Source organism: Scyliorhinus canicula, chromosome 1 (assembly GCF_902713615.1).
Source record: "Scyliorhinus canicula chromosome 1, sScyCan1.1, whole genome shotgun sequence".
NCBI lineage: Eukaryota > Metazoa > Chordata > Chondrichthyes > Carcharhiniformes > Scyliorhinidae > Scyliorhinus > Scyliorhinus canicula.
Window position 1 is genome coordinate 235,997,675 of NC_052146.1, and position 22,347 is coordinate 236,020,021.

The window sequence follows — 22,347 nt, forward strand, 5'->3', positions numbered from 1 at the left end:
TGCTGGAATCAAACCCAGGTATCTGGTGCTGTGAGGCAGCGGTATAACAACTGTGCACCCATGCCACTTGGTCCCAATGCAACCTCCTCCCTCCCCCACGAAGCCATCTGTCACTTGTTCTTTCATTTTTGCTTTCATTGTGCGCTGACCTTCTGCTAAATCATTCCGCTATTTTACCATTTTGCCACCATGAGCACCACCTATAATCCTTCACACTTCTATTAATACTTCCTTTGTAATGTGCCCTGCACATCATTGTGCAATCCCTCCCAGCTCCCCACCAATCACGGACCTTCTAATTTTCTCCACCTGCTCCACCACTCTTAAACAGTACAGAATCCATCATATTTCTCTCTCTCTCTTTAGCTTTGAAGAGTCATATGAACACAAAACATTAACTGTTTTCCTCTCCACAAATGTTGCCAGACCTGCTGAGCTTTTCCAGCATTTTCTGTTTTTATGTCGGATTTCCGGCATCTACAATATTTGCTTTTATCGTTACTTTTATGATCAATTCCCCTTGTAATAAGGTTGGCATTCCATTAGACTTCTTTATTACATGCTGTACCTGCATACTACAGTTTTGTGACTCATGCACAAGAACACCTAGATCCCTCTGAAACTCAGAATTCTGCAATTGTTCTCTATTTAAGTAAAACTTTATTTTTTTATTCTTCCTGCCAAAGTGGACAACTTCATGTTTTCCCACATTGTACCTCCGTCTGCCAGATGTTTGCCCGTCCACATCAACTTGCCTATATTCATCTGCAAACACGTATATCTTCTTTACAGCATATTTTCCTCCGTATCTTTGTGTTCTCTGCAATTTAGTTATCATGCCTTTGTTTTTCCTCATCTAAGCCGTTGATGTAAATTGTAAAACTTTGAGGCCCCAGTACAGAGCCTGCAAGACTCCACTAGCCTATATCCTGCCAATCAGACAAAGACCCAATTATTCATATTCTGGTTCCTGTCACCTAGCCAATTTTCTATCCAGGTTAATATATTACCCCTACACAAGGAGCTTTTATTTTCCATAATGACCTTTGATGTGACCACCTTAACAAATATTTCTAGAAATCCACAATTGTCCTCCAGGCTCCCATCTCCACACAGCACATGCCAATCCTACAAGTGCCCAGATGTGGGCCCTGACCTTCTCCACACCGGCATTCAGCTGCTAAGTTGATTGTCAAATTCTCCACTGACCTAGCAAAGTACTCGGTTCAAATAGTATCCTTCTTTCAAAGTCATGTACCATGTAGTCAGGTCCCCAAGATCAACAGATGAGACCGATGTAAACTGCCTTTTGACAAGAGGTTCCTTCTTTGGATCCACCATCACTAACTCCTCCAACCAGAAGCTCTGTACATTCCCCAGTGCATCCTCCTCTTCCTCACTATCAAAATCTCATGGGTTGACATAACGGAGCTGGTATTTTAGAGCTCGAGATTAATGCTATGTGATGTTGCCAGCTGTAGCTCAATGATTTCACACTTGCCACTGATTCAGAAGGTCATGGGTTCAAGACATATGGGGCGGGATTCTCTGACCCCAGGCCGGGTTGGAGAATCGCCGGCACGAGTCACCCAACGCCGCACCGACGCCGGTCCCCCGATTCTCCGGTGACCGGAGAATCGGCACCATTGGCATTGGCGTTGGCGGCCGGTCAGAAACCGCTCTATGCAGCCCCCTTGCGATTCTCCGCGCGGGATGGGCCGATTGGCCGCCAAGATAGGCCGAGTCCCGCCAGCGCCATCACATGTGGTCTTACCCGGAGGGACGTCGGCGTCCATCCTGCGGGGTCGGCCTGGGGGGAGGGGGGGGGGGGGTCTGACACCAGGGGGAGCCTCGACCATGACCTGGCCGGCGATTGGGACCAACCGATCGGCGGGCCGGCTTCTACTAATGGGGGCATCTTTTACTCCGCACCGGGCCCCTGTAGCTCTACGCTATGTTGCGTCGGGGCCTGCGCGGAGAAGGAATCTAGCGGCCATGCGCGATTCCGCACCGGTCGCAGCGCTCATGCGCAGACCCGCGGCGCCCGTTTGACGCCAGTATCGGCAGCTGGAGCTTCATGAGTCGCTCCAGTGCCGTGCTGGCCCCCTGTAGGAGGACACAGGATTGCTGTTCCTGTGAGCCTGTTGACGCCGTCGTAAAATGCAACGGCATTTATGACGGCCTCAGGATCAGAGAATCCCGCCCATGGTAGTTTTACAGTCAATACTCTCCATACAGTGCGCAGTTCACAAGGTTTCATTGAGCCCTCTGTCAGTCCGCAGTTGAAGAAGTGGTGTCATCAGTCACTTCTCTTCTCCCAGAAACAACCCTGACATATTGCTGAAAAGTGCAGATATTATTGATTGTTGCAGAGCAAAATAACCACAGCAGCTTCTAGAAGACATGCATTCGGGTGCAGAATGATTGGGTTGGAATCACTCATCAGCTTCATTTCAACAAAATATAACCCTGATTTGCTGAACTCGAGGCTGCCTGGAAATCTCCTGTTGCCTTATCATTACAGCCGCTGACAGCACTGTAACCCCGCTAGAAAGCAAGTGCAGATCTGGTGCCAATAATTGATATAATTCACTTACTGCTTCTGAAGGAAAGCTCAGCTTTCTGACACATTGCCTGTGGGGAAAATTTATATGTGATCTTATTCTATAAAGACTCCAGCGTGTATCTACAGGTGGTACGCACCAGAATTCAGTCTCTTTGGATTCATTAATCAGTTCAACAATTCTTCCCACTGATTAAATTTCTTATTTGCTTTGGTGAAATTTAACCTAAAATGCCAGGATGTCAATGGGATAGTTTTCTCCTTCTGTCACCCAGTTTAATACCAAGTAGAAGCAGACGATATATACAGTTGTTAGGTCCAGAGTAAAGACCCGCGTATTCGGCTAAACATCAGAAACTTATCCATACCTCATTGGTGTGAACAAATCCAGTTGAGCACATCTGTACATCTCAGCACATTCCAGGATTACAGTTGACATGACTCATATTTTACAACTGTTCACGTTCAGATATCATCAGCGAGAAAATATGAACTTATGCTGCAAGTTTTACATTTTTTTAATAAGCTTTTATAACGGTCTCTTGTAATGCAGATGTTGATGAATGCGCCTACTCGAGCTACATGTGTCAGTACCAATGTATAAATGAACCAGGAAGATACTCATGTCTCTGTCCCGAAGGATACAAACTCCTGGGTTCAAGAATGTGTCAAGGTGAGGTAATCCAAGCAATAGTTTCTTTCCTATATTAGAAAAATGAATGCTATTTTGGATGCTGAAAATTTAAAAGTTTGTCTTGCATTTAAGTTTGCCTCAGAAGCATAACAATACCTCAAAGCATCACATCTCAAAATTAACATAAGCCTTTAAATTACAAAGATAAACTTAGATAATTACTAAATGTTAACCTGACCATGGTGATGGATTCCAGTGTCCAATTGGCTGAATGTTAACTAGTCAGATGTGACAGCAACAAAAGCATCCGATCAGCAATCAATACATCAACACAAATTGAAGTCAAAATGGCTCAATTTTTCAAAGATATTATTCATATAATACCAAATACTGCAAAGCTGATTAATCAAATATGCTGTGTAGAATTACATGGAATGCATGGCACAGAAACAAGCCATTGGACTCAGCTGGTCCATGCCTGGGTTTATGCTCTACACAAGCCTAACTTCTCATAGAATCCCGACAGTGCAGAAGGAGGCCATTCGACCCATCGAGTCTGCGCGTGACCCTTTGAGAGAGCATCCTCCCTAGGCCCACTCACCTACCCTATCCCCGTAATGCCACCTAACCTGCACACCTATGGACACTAAGGGACAATTTAGCATAGCCAATCCACCTAACCTGCACATCCTTGGGACGGTTGGGAGGAAATCGGAGCACCCGGAGGAAATTCACGCAGACACAAAGAAAGTTCCACACAGTCGCCCAAGGCCGGAATTAAATTCAGTTTCCTTGGTGCTGTGATGCAGCCAGTGCAAACCATTGTGCCACCTTACTTCATCTCATCTTATCATTATAGCCTTCTATCCTGTGTATATCTAGCTTCCCTGTGAATGGGTCTATGCTATTTACCTCACTGACACCTTTGTGGTAGCATGTTCCACAGTCTAACTATATTCTGAGTAAAGAGGTTCTCCTGAATTCCTTATTGAATTTATTAGTAACTATCATTCAGGAATTTATATGTCGTCCTCTTTCAGTTGTCATGTCACTTTTCACGTCACTAAATATATGCACTCAATTTACTTTGTAACATGCTATTTAAGTAAACTATCAAATAAATGACTGAATTTAACAATGAACCTTCTTATGGGGCCAGATTTTGGCATTGTGAGATATCTCATGATGTGCCCCTTTACTTGACTTGTTTGTGCATGTTTTTGTTTTAAAAACATTTTACCCACAAGGACTGGAAGCAATACCTGATACCAGCGCATCGAGAGAAACAGCGCAGTGGGCGAATAGGGCATCTGGGATAGTTTGTCTCCTTACTCAATACAATTTACAATTAATACATCTGAAAAGGTGGCTGAAGGGGCAAATTCAGTTAAATCAGTTGCAGAAAGAGAAATAATTCCATGATTCTAAATAAAGAGAGGGAAAGAACGATTGGAAAATCTGCTTGTTCATCTATTTGTCAGTTCTGTTGCAGAGAATAAGTCCAAGCCTTCAACTGTCGTTCTCTCTACAAATATTGGCTGAGCTATTATTTATAAAAGAGATTCTAATTGATTTCTAAAAGGTTCTAGAAGAATAGTTGCAGACAAAGTCAAAATGCTAGCTGTGACTTAGATTCGGAACATTGCCATGAAATTGGAAAGTAGCAAATGTAACACCACTTTTCAAGAAATAAGGAAGAGAACAAGGAACTACCAACCGAACATCAGTTGCTGGGAGAATGCTGGAATCTATTATGAAGGAAGTCTTAAAAATGCACTTAGAAAAGTATAGTCTGATTAGAACAAGTCAACATTGTTCTATAAAAGGGAAATCCTGTTTGACAAATTTCTTAAGAGATTTTTGAGGATGTAACTAATAGGGTAGCCAATGGGAAACTAACAGATGTAGTATACCTGGACTCAAGATATTCAATATGTTGCCACACAAACGGTTAATAGGCAAGATGGGGATTTATGGAGTTGGGGTAATACATTATCATGGACAGAGGATTGGTTGGTGGACAGAAAGCTGAGACTGGGCAGAAACAGGGCATTTTCAAGTTCACAAGCTGTGACTATGGATTGCCACAAGGTTCAGTGCTGGGGCCTCGGCTATCTATAATCTATTATTAACTTAAATGAAGAGACGAGAGTAGTGAATTTAAGTTTGTTAATGACACAAAGGTAGGTGAAAATGTAAACTGTGGAGGGGACACAGAGAAGCTGGCAAGAGACATATAGACAAAGAGACAGAGTGGTCAACGTGTGGCAGATGGAGTATAATGTGGGGAAGTATAATCTGCAATACTGTGTGCAGTTTTGGTCTCCATATTTAAAGAAGGATATATTTGCATTAGAAGTTGGACAGCAAAGGTTCACTAGCTTGGTCCTTTGTATGAGTGGGCTTTCCGATAATGAGAGGCTGGGTAAATAGGCTGATGAAGAACGAGGGGCGATCTCATTGAAACATACAAAGTCCTGAAGGGGCTTGGAACTGAGGGATTGTTTCTGATGTTGTGGAGTCTGAAACAGCATTAGGATAAGGGACTGGTCATTTAGGACTGAGATGAGAAGAAATTGCTTTGTTCAAGGGGCTGTGAATCTTTGAATTCTCTGCCTCAGAGGGTGTGGATGCTCCATCACTGAATACATTGAAGGCTGGGATAGACAGATTTTCAGTCTCTCAGGGAATCAAGGGATATGACAGGGGTGGGGGGTTGAAAAGTGGAAGTTGAATCCCAAGATCAGCCATGATCGTGAATATGGATGGGCCGCATGACCACTTCCTGCTCCTATTTCATGTGTTTATATGTATTCACAATTTTTTTTTTCTGGTTTTAGTTCAACATCATAACTGATTATCAAGCAATGTTGAGCCTATTGGCAGTAAATGTTCAGTCCACTAATAGACTCTTTATCTGAGTAATTCTGCAAGAAAGGAAAAAACGGTTGCTACTTTATCAAGAACAATTTCCACAGTAATTGTCACATTATTAAGCCACACCCCTCAATCCATAGAATCCCTATAATGCAGAAGGAGGCCATTCGGCCCATCATTTCTGCACCGACCCTTCAAAAGAGCACCCGGCCTAGGCTTACTCTCCCCGGCCTATCCCTATAACCTGGGTCCCTGGCGCTGTGAGGCAGCAGTGCTAAACACTGTGCCACCATGCCCTTCATGCTATTAGTATTCCTTGTCAATATATTACACCATTGTTAAACCTGTAGTATTACAAACTATACTGTATATAATATATATTGCAGTGTTCGGATCCAGTTCTGAACCACTAACGTTTAAAAAGAAATCTGAGCATCTCGTTTTATCCAATAGAACTACTCCACAAGGTTCACCTCTTTTTAAGAAAACAAACTGTATATAAACAAAACATGCACTATATTTTAAACGATATGGTTCATAACTATATCTGATAGGTGTTCAGGTTACTTCCTACTTCACCCAAGAATTCTCTTGCAAGATACATCAATCTTAAGGCATTTACTTCTGTGAGGCATACACATATATATGTCACAGTCCTCAGCTCGAGCTATTCTCAGAGGTAAAATTTTAGTTTAACCTCTTTGGACGTGGAGGTTCTGATTATTTTTTCCAATACTTCCAAGTTATTCAGCTGATTACTTTATTTTGCAATAAGACATTGTAAGGCCCATTGTAGATTCTCCCACTGGCCTCATGTTCCAGTTTATGTTCTTCACAAGTTTCAAACTGCCTTCCATGCAGTCAGTTGTGACGTTAGTGTTTTACTCTGCTTACAGTGCAAGTCTGCCTATCATTTATTTTGGTTAATTTCTCTCAGTGAGCTGAAAGCCACACAAGGTCCAAACTGCAACTAACCTCTCCAACTAATCTCACAAAGTTCTGAACCAATCATGATGGCACCTCTGGGGGTGGGGGGGGGGGGGGGGTGGCTTTCTGAGAAGTTGAAGCCCCGGGTGGTCGGGTTCTGGGCAGGGTGTCACCCTGGCACCTTGGCACTGCCACCCAGGCACCCTAGAGGTGCCATCCGGTACTACCAGAGTTTCCTGGTGGCACTGCCAAGTTGGTGGGGCACTGCCAAGATACCAAGCTGACAGTGCCAAGGTGCCAAGGGTTGGGCAAAGATGGGCCTTGCCCAAGAGAGGTGGAGTGAGGAGGGCCCGGAAGAGGTGAATTGGGTGAAGTGGGGAGATTCTGAGGCCACAGTTGGGGTGCAGAGGGGGTTGAAAGATTGGAGCTACCTTTAAAAATGGTGTCCAGATTCGTGAGTAGTCTTTCTACACTGGCACGTTGAGCTAGCCAGTGCAGTAAATGACTTAAAGAGTGACCTCACATGAATTCCTTGCCGAGGCTTAAAAAAACAAAGTGTCATTTAATAGTTTTTATGTGTCGAGAAACAACCCGCTAAACGCGCCGTCCATTAACTTTGTTTCTCAATCCACAAATGCTACCATACCTGCTGAGTATTAGAATAGTTTCTGTTTTTATTTCAGATTTCCAGCATCTGCAGTATTCTGTTCTTATATAATTGTAACAATCACTTGTACTTATTGAAGTGGAGTAAAACATCACAGAGGGTGGTTCCCCCACCTACAGTGGAATGCCTCCATCCCCGTGATCAGCCAACCCATCTCCAGCAATTAAGATTTCACCCACTTCTATTGCTTCCCCTGCAATCTCTCCCCAGTTGCAGCCTTGCAAGGCAGGCTTTCCCACCCCTCAGCCAATCAGCCTCTCGAACTGAACGGCAGCAATGAAGAAAAAGTTCAAATGAGGTCCTGCCGTTAAAATCAGTTGGGCCTTAGACTTTCCTGTAATCCCGGGACCTAGTGGAGATTGGTGAAGCCACGGCGAAAAGCTTCAGTGACTCAGTATGGAGCAGGATTTAAGAATCAGAACTGTAATCAAGTCAGAGTTTACATTAATGTGAAGACATGAAGGCCAGAAAGAATGCTGGAATGGAAAAGCCCAGCGAACGAGAGAACATCTTAATGTAATATTCTTTTCTATTGGTACCTGTTAGCATTACCAGCTCCTTTATTCGCAAAGTGGGTACAGATCTCAAATTGGTGCGATTATTATCTAATCAATCATTATGGAATTACAGTGTCTTCCCTATTCCTGTCGTTGCGGCAATCGCTAACTCACAAGTTGACCCGTGATCACTACCGCAATAGCCTTTCAAGGATTATTGTACTTCAGGGACAATCATCCTGCCCCAACTTAATATTTTCAGATGTTCAATTTTTATTTCTCTGAAACAGATATAAATGAATGTGAAACAGGAAGTGTTTGTGAGGAACAAGAGAAATGTTGGAACTATCATGGTGGACATAGATGTTATCCTCAAAATCCATGCCATGAGCCTTATACTCAGATGTCTGAAAAGTAAGTAATAACATTTTTCCAAAAGTCATGATGCGGGAGGAAAACAGATGAAATCAAAGGATAATTTTCAACATTAGAAAATCAGCTCATTTTTCTTTTCATTCAAAAGATGGGGTTTCGTTGGTTAGGCCACCATTTAATTTCCATCCCTAGTTGCCCTTCAGCAGGTGGTGGTAAGGTGCCTTCTTGAACCACTGCAGTCCATGTGTTGTAAGTTCACCCACAGTGCTATTAGGGAAGGAGTTCCAGGATTTTGACTCAGCGACAGTGAAGGAACGGCAATATATTTCCAAGTCTGGCTGGTGAGTGGCTTGGAGGGAAACTTACAGGTGGTGGGGTTCCCATGTATCTGCTGCCCTTGTCTTTCTAGATGGTTTTGGTTGTGGGTTTAGAAGGTGCTGCCTAAGGAACCTTGGTGAGTTGCAAGTTATAAGCTACCAAATGAAATGCTGCAAATGTCACATGTAAGTGTTCACCATTTCGTCACTCTGAAATGTATCATCAGGTCAGCATTTTCTTAATGATTGTAATAGTTCATCTGTACTAAAATAAAAATAGTATGAAGTCTTACAATACCAGGTTAAATCCAACATGTTTGTTTCAAACACTAGCTTTCGGAGCACTGCTCCTTCCTCAGGTGAATGAAGGAGCAGTGCTCCGAAAGCTAGTGTTTGAACAACATGTTGGACTTTAACCTGGTGTTGTAAGACTTCTTACTGTGCTCACCCCAGTCCAACGCCGGCATCTCCACATCAAAATAAAAATAGTTATTGCTGACTTATCTTCAACTTGCCTAACTGTAATTAGCATCCTGTATCTATTATAAAAATGTAATGTTGATTCTTTTCTGGAGAGTCTGGGATAGGCTCCACTAAAACATCGTAAAGTTTGACGTGATGACGATACATTCTGGTTAATTTTAAGCATTTTTTTTACCATCAATAATTTTTTAATATAATAAACTGGAACTAATTGGCATGTAGTCTGTTAGCTCAGTTGGCTGAACGGCTGGTTGTGATGTGGAGCGACACAGATAGCGTAGGTTCAATTCCCGTACAGGCTGAAGTTATTCATGAACGCCCTGCCTTCCCAGCCTTCCCAGCCCCTCACCTGAGGTGTGGTGACCCAGTTTAGCGCAGTTATCTGGACAGCTGGTTCATGATGCAGAGTGAGGCCAACAGCACATGTTCAGTTCCCATACCAGCTGAGGTTCTTCTTCCCTCCTCCCACACACCGCTCTCCAGTTTCTCCCCTCACTAAGGTATCACTTCCAACTTCTGAGTCCTTCTCTTTCTTTTCAATTTTCCTTTCATTTTTCCATCCTTTCCGTTCCCTTTCTTCTTCATCACCATCCATTCTCCCTCTTCACTGTCACCCATTTGACCTCCTGCAATGCCATCTTACTTCAATATCATCCATTTCACCCCTTCTATTACCATTCATTTTCTCTTCTTTGCTTCCATCATTACAATTTAGTAATTCGATGGCAGACCATCATGACCTACGTACCAATCAACAGAAAGGCTTCTAACTGCTTCACACTATAGGTAATAAGGTTCTTCGTGCAAGAATTCCCAGCCACGGTATGCAGTGTACAGATTCACTTTCATTAGCAGCAGAGGAAGCATCCAAGGGATGGAGCTGGTCTGGTCCGGCATTGGTGGGACGTAAACAGAAGCAGGACTGAGCGGGACCTGACACTTATGATTTTGTCAGTAAACACTGTTGGTATGCAACTTACAGGTGAGAATCTTCATCCCTGGTGATGGTGGCCAGGATGTCCCACCCCATCATGGCGGGACCCGACATGGATTCATAGAATGTTCAGTGAAAAAGGAGGCCATTCAGCCCATCGAGTCTGCATTGGCTATTGGAAAAAGCACCCTATTTAAGCCCACACCTCCACTTCACCTAACCTTTTAGTACACTAAGGGCAATTCAGCATGGCTTATCTACCTAACCTGCACATCTTTGGACTGAGGAAGGAAACGGCTGCACCCAGAGGAAACCAACGCAGACACGGGAAGAACGTGCAGACTCCACACAGACAGTGACCCAAGCTGGGAATCAAACCTGGGACCCTGGAGCTGTGAAGTGACAGTGCTAACCACAGTGCTACCATGCCACTGAGCATCCACTATTTCTAGGGCCACTTCCTTAAGTACACTGGGATGCAGAGGCTCAGGCCCTGGAGACTTATTGGGTTTTAATCCCATCAATTTCCCAAATACAATTTCCTGACTATAGAGGATTTCCTTTAGTTCCTCCTCCATGCTCCTTCTGTCCCCTAGTATTTCCGGAAGGTTATTTGTGTCCTCCTTAGTGAAGACAGATCCAAAGTAATTGTTAACTGATCTGCCATCTCTTTGTTGACCATTATGAATTCACCTGATTCTAACTGTAAGGGACCTACATTTGTCTTCACCGGTCTTTTTCTCTTCACATATCTATAAAAGCTTTTGCAGTCAGTTTTTATGTTTGCTGCAAGTTTACTCTCGTATTCTATTTTCCCCTTCCAAATTTAACCCTTTGTCATCCTCTGCTGAATTTTAAATTTCTCCCAGTCCTCAGGCTTGTTGCTTTATCTGGCCAATTTATATGCCTCCTCTTTGGCTTGAACACTGTCCCTGGTTTCCCATGTTGGACATGGTTGAACCACCTTCCCCATCTTACTCTTGCGCCAGACGGAGATGTACAATTGTTGAAGTTCATCCATGTCTGCCATTGCCTGTCCTCCGTCAACCCCTTAAGTATCCTTTGCCACCTTATCCTAGCCAAAGTTAGCTTTCTTTATGTTCAGGACCCTAGACTCAGATTTAATTGTGTCACTCTCCATCTTAATGAAGAATTCTGCCACATTATGGTACATGGGAGATTGACTTTCAGTGGGACTGGATGATCCTGGTCGTGGGTGGGTCAGGCATATGTCTCTGTTTCCTGGTATTTGGGAAGAACTGTGTTCCTTTGATCAACAAGAACAGCTTACATTCATAATGTTCATGTAGCAGAATGAAATATTCCCAGGAGATTGACAAGAGAAACATCAATAAAAACATGTTTGATACCCATTGACAGGAGGAGATGACAGGACAGGTGACCAAGAACTTGATTAAGAACAATGACTGGATTCTCCGGCCCCCCCCCCCAGCCATGTGTTTCTCGGCGGTGCATCAATTGCTGGCAGCGTGATTCTTCTGCAAACCCGCTGCTGGTGAATGGGATTTCGTATTGAAGCCACCCCATTCCGGCAGGAAATCTGTAGGCAGGAGTGCGCTGGCAGCGGGAAGAGACTCTGAACGGCCGGAGATTTCCACCCAACATCTTAAAAGATCAGAGGGGGTGAGCAAGGGAGTGAGGATTATGGAGGGAAATTCCAGAACTCAGCGTCAAAGCAACTGAAAACACAATGGAGCGATTCAAAACAGGGATGTGCAAGAATTAAAGGAGTGCAGGAATCTGCAAACCTTGTCAAGCTGGAGGAGCCTAGAGAGATAGTAAGGGGCAGAAATAACAATAACAAGGATATTAAAACCGTGATATTGAGCTGCATTCTCCAGTTCCCCAGCCGTGTGTTTCTTGGTGGTGAATCAGCCACTGGTGGTGGGATTCTGTCTTCCTGCTGCTTGTCAATGGGATTTCCCATTGAAGCCATCCCAGGCCGCCGGGTGATCTACGGGCGGGGGTTTGCAGCCGGCGGGAAAAGTGAATCGCAACGACCAGAGAATTCTGGCCATTATCAAGCAGGGAGCTAGTGAAAGTCAGGCGAATGTGATTTGGAGTGAATTAAGTTACAGGCAGCAGAGTTTTGGATGATATTCTCTGGTAGAAGATGGGAAACTGACCAGTGGAGAATTAGCATGGTCAAGTCTAGAGGTAACAAAGCATGGATGAGAGTTTCAGCAGCAGATCAACTGAAGCAGGATTGGAATAGAGCGATATTATGGAGGTGGATGTCGGCAGCCTTGGTGATATGTGACCAGAAACAGAACTCTGGGTCAAACTAAGGTTCTGAGTCGTCTTCCGCAGGATTAGGCACTTTCCAGGGAGGCTAACAATGATCATGGAATGGAGTTTTGTGGTGGGGATCAAAGACAGTGACTGGAATCTTCCAACCCCATTCCGTGGAACGTTTTTCTATGGCAGAGGCGGCATGCCATTGGCTGCCGGGAGGGTCCACCGAACCCGCCGAAGTCAATGGCAATTTGAATGACTCGCCCGTCCTGCTGCCAGGGAACCAATGGTGGGGATCAACAGGACCAGAAGATCCTGCCGGTGGAAAGGATTGAAAATCCTGTGCAATTACTTCCGTATTCACACTATTTTGTTGGAGGAGATTTCTATTCATCTAGTATTGGATGTTGGAACTTCCTGGACTGGAGACTAAATGCAGTGGCGGGTGGAATGAACGGTAATTTTCCCACTGATCAGTGGTTAGGAAATCGCACCCAATCTCACGCTTGAAGCCACATTAAATATGCGCTGATGAGAAGCTCGCTTAATCACACATGGCGACTAGACCAACGGTTCATCTACGCCCCCCCCCCCCCCCCCCCCATCCCATCTGTACCAGATGGACACACATTACTTTCTATAGCCCAGCTGTGCGGATGATCAAGGTGGAGATGGCTCCAAGCAAAAGAACAGCAGTTCCAAGGTCCAGCACTAACTGCCTTGAGGCCTTTATTCATGTTTTGTGGCAGCACCGGCACCGGGATGTCCTCTACATGAGGGATGGTTCCAGGATGCTCCATTCCTTCTCATCACACTCCATCTACATGCAGGCCAAGCTTGCCCGCAATACAAGCCAGAGACCCCAGACTGGAAGAGGATCTGTGGACATCCAGGATCTCGCCGAGTTGAGGAGGATGCCACCAAGTTGGTGGTGAAGGCGGAGAGAGATCACTCCTGTGAAGAAGGAAAAATTGGCCTCTCCCAGCAGTCCAGTACGAATGAGCCCTCCATGAGTTGATTGCATTCCGATATTCATAGTGAATGACGTTCAATATTGTATTCAGCCTGTTCACGTACTAAACCTATCTACACTCACTCACAGACAGCAGCAGGCCCAGAAAGACCAGACAACATGAGCCCCACTCCCCAGGCCACCTCAGAGGATTATGAGGGTCCATATGAAGAAGACCTGGCACTGTGTTCACACGCACCCTCCACCAGCGCAGAGACATGGATGGGTCATAGATGTAAATTAGGCTCTTGGTCACTTTCTGGAGAACACCTCACTGACACATCTCCGCAGCTGTCGGAAGCAGTAACAGCCCAGGTCTCTGGCACTTGGAGGATTGCTAGTGAACGGGCAGTCGCTGAGTCTGTGTCAGATGGTAAATTACTAGAAGCAGCCATCACAAACATGATGGAGATACAAAGACGGTATCAGAACATCAGGTAGTGTTGCAAGAGACAGTCAACAGCCTAGAGTGAAGGTTGGAGGAGTCCGTTGCATTTTGTCTCCACCTTGGAGACCTTGGTCCCAGAGGTTCTGCAAGATTTGCATTCGGGCCTTCACTGAGTCACTATAGACATTGGAGGGATCCGTCAGTGGCTAGGTGAGAGAGAGGAGCTGAGCACCTCAATCTCCCTCCAGGTGCCCCTTCGCCTCAAGGAGTCAGGCAGGAGCCCTCGGAAACTCACAGGGAGGGGGCCAGAAGCTGGACACACTGGAGCCATCCACCCAGATGATTGAGAATGTCCAGCTGATCCCAATCCCACCTGCCTGTGAGCCCATTATCTCCTGCTGCACAGGCCAACAAGAGCGCACCTGTCTCACAGCAGGAGACCCAAATCCGGATGGGGCCCTCCATGCCTCAGCTTTCCAGAGGACGCCCACCAAAGGCAACAGGGCATAGCAGTGAACAGACTGCTTCAACCTCTGCTGTGCATGTCGGGGATCCACCAAAACATAGCAGAAAGGTTAAAATGATTTTAAAACTTTGATAACACTTTTGGGTGTTCACTCATTGTTTATATCATGCATATCTGTGGGCTCTTATTGCGAGGGTGGCCCTACCTCCCACGCCATGTTTTCCTTCCTCCCTTTGTGAGCTTCACATTCATATGATATCTGGATGTCTCAGGTTAGTTACCCCATCAGGGAGATGTGTCAGCCCCTTTACTGAAAGTGACTGCAAATTGCATTAGGAAGTGACATTCATTAAAAGACACCATGGAGTCATGCTTTCTCAATTGCCTTGCAGGGTTACCACTCATGTTGTCCCATCGTCAAATAGCTGTCTTCATTGGCTGTGCCAAAGCACAAGACCTGAAGCCCTGGTGGTCTCTCCAGTCATGTGGACATCTCTGTGGCAGCAAGAAAGTGTCTCATTCAGGAGGCCATGACTGCATCAAGATCACTTGGCAGAGGTTTTGCGCTGATGTGCTGCCTTTCATTTCCCAGAACAGTTAACAGAGCTATGGCTTTCCAAAGACCAGCGCCTGGTGAAACATGAGCATTGGAGATCCAAGGCCCAATGCTGACCTTGCTTTCAATGGTAGTGCCACTAAGGAACAGGAGAAATGTGTTTGTGTATCCTTGGATGCGCTTTACTGCTCCTGGAACATTGTGGCTATGTATGTGTCACCGGCATGTCTTCCACGTTTTGCTGAATCAATCGCATCCTCACATGGAAGCTTCCCATCATCAACCTCTTTGGGTTCTTGCAATTTCAGGTCTTCATCACCCTAGGAGCTCTCAACCTCCTCCATGTCTCCCGCTGGCAAGTGAAGCTGCCGATTGTGCTGATTGCAACAGACCGCAATGATGTGGGGCACCCTTGTACTCAGGACCCCACCTGAACAATCCAAGCATCGGACGCACATTCAGGACGCAGTAGTCTTTTTTAAAAATAAATTTAGAGTACCAATTATTTTTTTCCAATTAAGGGTCAATTTAGTGTGGCCAATCCACCTAACCTGCACATTTTTGGGTTGAAACCCACGCAGACATGGGGAGAATGTGCAAACTCCACACAGACAGTGACCCGGGGCCGGGATCGAACGTGGAGATGCAGTAGTCTTCACTATGATTAGGCAGCACGGTGGCATAGTAGGTTAGCACTGTGGCCTCACGGCGCCGAGGTCCCAGGTTCGATCCCGGCTCTGGGTCACTGTCCGTGTGGAGTTTGCACATTCTCCCCGTGTTTGCGTGGGTTTCGCCCCCACAACCCAAAAATGTGCAGAGTAGGTGGATTGGCCACACTAAATTGCCCCTTAATTGGAAAGAATGAATTGGATACTCTAAATTTTTTTTTTTTTTAAACAATTCCTGTCTTCACTATGATCGATTTTGTCAAACTAGATTAGTGGGAAAGCTGACCCACTATCAGCCTGCCACGGAAGTGGTGAAGGGAGAATTTCGACTCATTTTTCTGCTGGCGTAAATCCGACTTTTGGCCTCACTCCGAAGTTCTGCTCCCGCTCTCCATCAAACCCAGTGCTGGCGGGAACAGGAAGGTTCACCCGCACTATGTCAAGTCAGAGCTAGTGTGGGGCCCAAAGACATCATGGTGTGATAGTGTCATCACCCTGTATGTGAAACGTTGTACCTTTTCAAATAATATCCCCGTGGAACACAATATAGATGAGAGGTGGAAGAGGACCAAGTAAAAGCTTTGGTGTATTCCGAAAGTAACAGTGTGAGAGTGGAAAGAGTGAAATCAAGTGCAAGAGACTCTCTGACTACCATGAGGTATGTAATGGGAGTGTACCTTTAAGAAATGCGTGTTTATCAAATAGCTGCAGTGATGTCATTGTGTGGGTGGAGCTGGGTTGTGTCTCTGGTTTTTACTTTCGTTTTGAGCTGGAAGCTGTTTGTGGCTCTGTGTTTTACCTTTTGTTTTAGACAGTTAGGAGCTGAATTCAGACAAAGAAGGTTTATTTTGGTCCCTCTCTCTCTGTATGTTAAAAGCTGTCCAGATCACTTGATAATTTAAAAGTGATAACTGTCTTGTGTAAGGAATTTATACCTACTGCTTTGTTAAAAAGGGTGTTTGGCTTATGGGTGTTGTTAGGAAAGTTAACATTTGTGTTGGTAGTTGATAAAATGTTTACTGTGTGTTTATAAAATGTTAAATGAATTCATACAGTAAACATTGTTTTGTTTTAAAATACTTAAGGTCTCTGTTGCATAACACCTGGAAAGTGGGCCCTTGTGCCCCTCATAACCAAAATCTATTAAAAGTTGTAGGTCAGGCAAACTCCATGATAAACCTGGAGTTTTCTAAATCCTGGCCCATAACAGGTATATCAGAATGGATTCAGAATCGGTCTGTTTCACAGAAATAGACGATGGATGAGAGATACTGGAGCAGAACAGTATGTTCGACTATGGTGAAATCTGCAGATAAATCAAGGAGAAGAAAGAATAGATTATCATATAACCATGGAATTTCTACACTGCATAAGGATATTGTTTGGCCCATTGAGTCTTCACTGACCCTCTGAAAGTGCACCCTACCTAGGCCCACTCCCCTGCTCTGTCCCTGTAACCTCACCTAACCATTTGGACACTATGGGGCAATTTAGCATGGCCAATCCACTTAACCAGTACATCTTTGGACCGTCATGATTAAAGTCACAAATAATGTTATTTATAACTCGAAGAAGAGTTGGTTCAGTCCTACAGCCTAATTGGAGGGATTCAAACTTGGAATTGTCGAAAAGATGGGCATGAAATTGGAGAGTGACAACACATTCAAAGTCTTTGGAGAGCAAAGAGAAGTTGGAATGGGACTGTGGTTTGTAGGTACAGATCTTTGATTAAATTCATATATACATTTAGGACCTCCTGCACTTCACCAAAACCTAATCCTACAATATGTAACAATTAATCCTGTGGCATTATTCCAAAAACAACTGTAGGATACGTTGGGCTTTAGCTTTCTTAATGACCAGGCTTTGCTTTGTTTGTTTTTTATTCAGCCGCTGTGTCTGTCCAGCAGCAAATGCAGCCTGTCATGATCAACCTTATTCCTATGTGTATAAATACATGAATGTTCGATCAGATAGATCTGTCCCTTCTGATATCTTCCAAATTCAAGCAACAAGCGTTTACCCCAATACCTTCAATACCTTCCAGATCATCTCTGGGAATGAAGGCGAGTTCTATCTGAGGGTGAGTAATACTTTAATTATCAACCATTTTATTGATGAGGTGGGCTCCAAAAATCTGCACATCGGCTGAAATGCTCCCAGTGGGAATCTCCGCCATTTTGTTCTTAATGGATTGCATTCCACCACTCGGCACCACTTAGGCTGAAGAGGCCAGATGGTAACACCAATCTCTGCCTCGTCCCTAGGTCAGGAATGGTGTGGAAGGTTCCCAGAATGCATCTCCCAAGAAATAATTATTTGTTGCTCCCTCACTCCCTCTTCTGGGGGGGCGGGAGGGTGCTCTCCTGTGCCAACTGCCATATTTGGAGTTGGCAGACCCTTCATCCCATTAAATATCACCCTGAAAGGTTCAGGGCAAACTATGCCAGAGGAGCTATGAATTTTCAGATATGTGGTCATACAGTCTTTAAACTAATTTGTTGTTGAATACAATTTACCCTCAAAATCAAAGGTGCAAATGGTATTTGTATGTGCAATTAGAAAACTAAACAAATATTGTATTTTCCAGCTGCCCCAGAATGATATCAGTGCCACAGCTTTCCACATTGAGCTCTCCACAATGCCACTATCTAGTTCTTGACCCTACACAATTGTCCGCAACAAATGCCTTGTCTGTGTGTCATCTGTGCATGTGGATGCGATCCCAAAAGCCCACAGGTGCATCCCCAGTGATTACTCCTGGATCACGCCCACCAGTGCCATCCGGCTGATACTTGCCAGTCTGCTGGGTGCTCATAACTTATCCCATTCAGATGGAAATTCTGACACCTTCCTGCCACTGGAAGCAGGGACCAATCCCTATCTCCAGCCAGGTCTCTTGTGCTCCTCTGTGTGACAATGCCAACCCAACTATTTCTTTAAAAATAAGGCCACAACCTTCCTTTGGATTGTATGCCAGTTGTTTCAACTGGACCATCTGGTTGATATCCCACTTGCAGTCATTTGGAGGTGACCTTGTGTCTTCTGAACCAGGGAAGCAAGAGTTCCGAGCAAAGCACATCCCCATCCGTGGCTCCTTTCACCATCAATGTCCTTGTAACAGATGGCTAGAGCTTCTGTCCGTTATGTGGCATAAATTTTTCCTTTTAATTGGTCATTGCCATATTCTTACTCCTCAGGGTTACCAGTGGAGTCTGAAAGAATTCTTGCTTAAATTGAGGCATATCTATGTTTTAAAAGTATCAATTGACAAATGCTGATTTGCAAAGTTTTCCCTTCACCCAGATTATTTAGGGCAAAAAATGAATTCACCATATGTCAATTTAACTTAATAGGCATTCAACCCCTCACTTCTCACAGGGATTGTGCCAAACTTCCACCATGCCTTTGGTAGGCATTCAGTTGAACCCAGAGGAACCGTATAAACAATTGTTATCAGCTGCTTTTCTTTTATTGGTTCATGGGATTCGCTCACAAGGCCAACAATCACAGTTCATCCCTAATTGCCATGGAAAAGATGGTGGTGAACTGCTGCAGTCCCTGTACTGCAGATATAGCCGTAGATCTGTTAGGGAGGGTTTTCTATGATTTTGACTTAATGACAGTGAAGGAACAATGGGCAGGATTTTCTCACCCCGGGGCCGGGCCAAAGAATCGCCAGGACCGGCACGAATCGCACCACGCCGGTCCGCCGATTCTCCGGAGAGCGGAGACCCGGCGCCATTGATGCCGGCATGGTTAGCGCGGTGCCGCTCGGGGGCTGCTCTACGGGCCCCCCCCCCCCCCCCCCCCCCCGCGATTCTCGGTCCGGGTTGGGCCACGCTAAAGAAGCCGAGTCCCGCTGGTGCCATGCATACGTGCTCTTAGCCGGCGGGACTTTCGGCATGGGTGAATCTGGGCGCAGCCTTTTTTGGGGAGGGGGGTCCGACCCAGGGGGTCTGCGCTGTGGCCTGGCCCACGATTGGGGCCTACCGATCGGCGGGCCAGCCTCTCGGGCTGGGGGCCTCTTTTGTTCCGCACCGGCCCCTGTAGCCCTACGCCATGTTGCGTCAGGGCCGGCGCAGAGAAGAGAGCCAACTTGCATGCGCGGCAATGGTGCCAGTCCCACTGCGCATGCGTACGTTGGCGCCGGCCCCACTGCGCATGCGCGGACCCCGAGGCGCACATCTGACACCGGGATCGGCAGCTGGAGCGGCATGGGTCGCTCCAGTGCCGTGCTGGCTGCCTTTAGAGGTCAGAATTGCTGCTCCTGAGACCATGTTGACGCTGTCAGGAAACACGACGGCGTTTACGACGGCGTCAGCACTTAGCCTCAGGATCAGAGAATTCCGCCCAATATATTTCCATGTCAGGTTAGTGTGTGACTGGTTTTCTTCCAATTCAAATAGTGCTCAATCTTCTTTTCTTAAATCAAATTCTGAACCCTCCTTGGTGGCATCCAATGACACACGTGCCTGCAACCACAGGTGTGCATCCCATCAATCATGGAGGCATATCTGACACGATTACCAGAAATGCAAGAAACCCCTTCTCTTGCTCACCACCCCCATTCCCCCAGGCCTGCCCCGAGAATGAGAGGGCCAGGTAGAAATTCTACCCTTCACCTTCAAAAGTGTGCAAGGTAATCTGGTGAAGAGATGTTGTGCCCCATCCAACCTTCGCATTTCAGGGACTGTTGCCTCATAAAGGAAGATTTAAACCATTTTGTTTTTAATCACTACAATATTTTCTTATTTCACATTTTTGTATTCCTACAGCAAACAAGCAATGTGAGTGCAATGCTTGTCTTAGTGAAACCTTTAACAGGACCAAAGGAGTACATTGTGGATCTGGAGATGTCAACAGTCAACGCCGTAATGAATTACCGGACTGTGTCTGTGTTGCGGTTGACAATAGTAGTGGGACCTTATTCGTTTTAGTTTAGGTGGCACTGGCATGAATAACCATCATAAAGCATTGATTACCACAGCATTTAACATTCTGGTGTGTTTATGTAATTTGCTTTATGATTCAATTTAACTTTCACTTTTGTATTTTTGGGTCTTTTTGTACAAAGTGCCTTCAATAATGTGTAGAGATAAACTTACTGAAATAAATATACATTACAAATTAATATTTAAAGCTACATAAAGTTCTATTATGTTCGCTATCCAGCCAAAATTAAATACTTAATATCATGATGTACAAAGTTGTTTTCTAATCAAATAAAATGTACTTCATATATTAAATTGTCTTCTTTGTAATATTTTTTCTGCTGTGAATTTGAGTCACAATATTATGAATATCAATCATTTACCTTGCACATAAAAATTTCATAAAGAGGATGAATTTTGTGGTAAAGTGATTGTCTGCACAACATTCACTTCTGTAAGCACTAATGTATTGATAGCTTGTCTTCAGTGAAATTCAGGTCGAAGTTTCAAGTATTTTATTAATGATAATGGAGTTCATGTTAACAAGTGATGATGTTATTGTACAATGAATATAATGTGTGAGTTATGAAGCATCATCCCAGAAAATACTGTGCAGAAGAGGCCCTACAGCCTATCAAGTCTGCACTGGCACAGTGGCTAGCATTGCTGCCTACGGCGCTGAGGACCCGGGTTCGAATCCCGGCCCTGGGTCACTGTCTGTGAGGAGTTTGCACATTCTCCCCGTGTCTGCGTGAGTTTCACCCCCCCAACCCAAAGATGAGCAGGTTAGGTGGATTGGCCACGTTAAATTGCCCCTTAATTGGAAAAAATTAATTGGATATTCTAAATTTTAAAAAAAGTCTGCACTGGCACATGTAAAACACCAGGGGCGGGATTCTCCCCTACCCGGCGTGACGGGGGGATCCCGGCGAAGGGGAGTGGCGCCACCCACTCCGGGGTCGGGCCTCCCCAAAGGTGGGGAATTCTCCGCACCTTTGGGGGCTACCCCCGCGCCGGAGCGGTTGGCACCAGAAGACTGGCGCAAAAAACCGGCGCCAGCGGCCATTCAGGCCCGCCGCCTGGCAGCGGGGCTGGCCGAAAGGCTTTCGGCGCATGCGCGATGTGGGTTTCTCTTCCGCTCCGCCGTGGCGGCGGTGAAGGAGAAAGAGTGCACCTAGGGCACTGGCCCGGAGTCTGAGCGGGGGGCCCCGATCGTGGGCCTGGCCACCGTGGGGGCAACCCCTGGGGTCCGATTGCCCTGCGCCCCCCCCCCCAGGACCCCAGGGGCCCGGCCGCGGCACCGATCCCGCCGCCACCAGAGGTGGTTCAAACCTCGGCGGCGGGAGAGGCCTCCCAGCGGCGGGACTTCGGCCCATCCGGGCCGGAGAATCGCCGCAGGGGCCTCGCCGATCGGAGTGGCGTGATTCCCGCCCCTGCCAATTCCCGGGTGGCGGAGAGGCGGAGAATCTCTGCCACGGCGGGGACGGGATTTTCGGCGGCCCCAGGCGATTCTCCGACCCTGCTGGTGGTCGGAGAATTTAGCCCCTGATTAGCCTACCTAACCACATTTGCCAACACCCGGTCCATAGCCTTGAAAGTTATGACGTGCCAAGTGCTCACCCATGTACTTTTTGAAGAATGTGAGGCAACCCACTTCTACCACCCTCTCAGGCAGTGCATTCCTGACGTCACCACCCTCTGGGGGGAAAAAATGTTTTCCTCACATCACTCTAAACCTCCTGCCCCACACCTTGAACTTGAATCCCCTCGTAACTGACATTTTAACGAAGGGG

General features: G+C 45.8%; 1 protein-coding gene across 1 annotated transcript in view; it reads left to right on the forward strand.

The window, feature by feature from the left end:
- LOC119972550 (EGF-containing fibulin-like extracellular matrix protein 1) overlaps positions 1-20,869 on the forward strand; it is a 126,044-nt gene extending 105,175 nt beyond the window's left edge. Inside the window, 4 exon segments of the mRNA XM_038809434.1 lie at positions 3,117-3,236; positions 8,456-8,579; positions 17,511-17,703; positions 20,399-20,869. Coding sequence (XP_038665362.1) covers positions 3,117-3,236; positions 8,456-8,579; positions 17,511-17,703; positions 20,399-20,560 — 599 coding nt within the window. The 3' untranslated portion in view covers positions 20,561-20,869.
- The last annotated feature ends 1,478 nt before the right edge of the window (positions 20,870-22,347 follow it).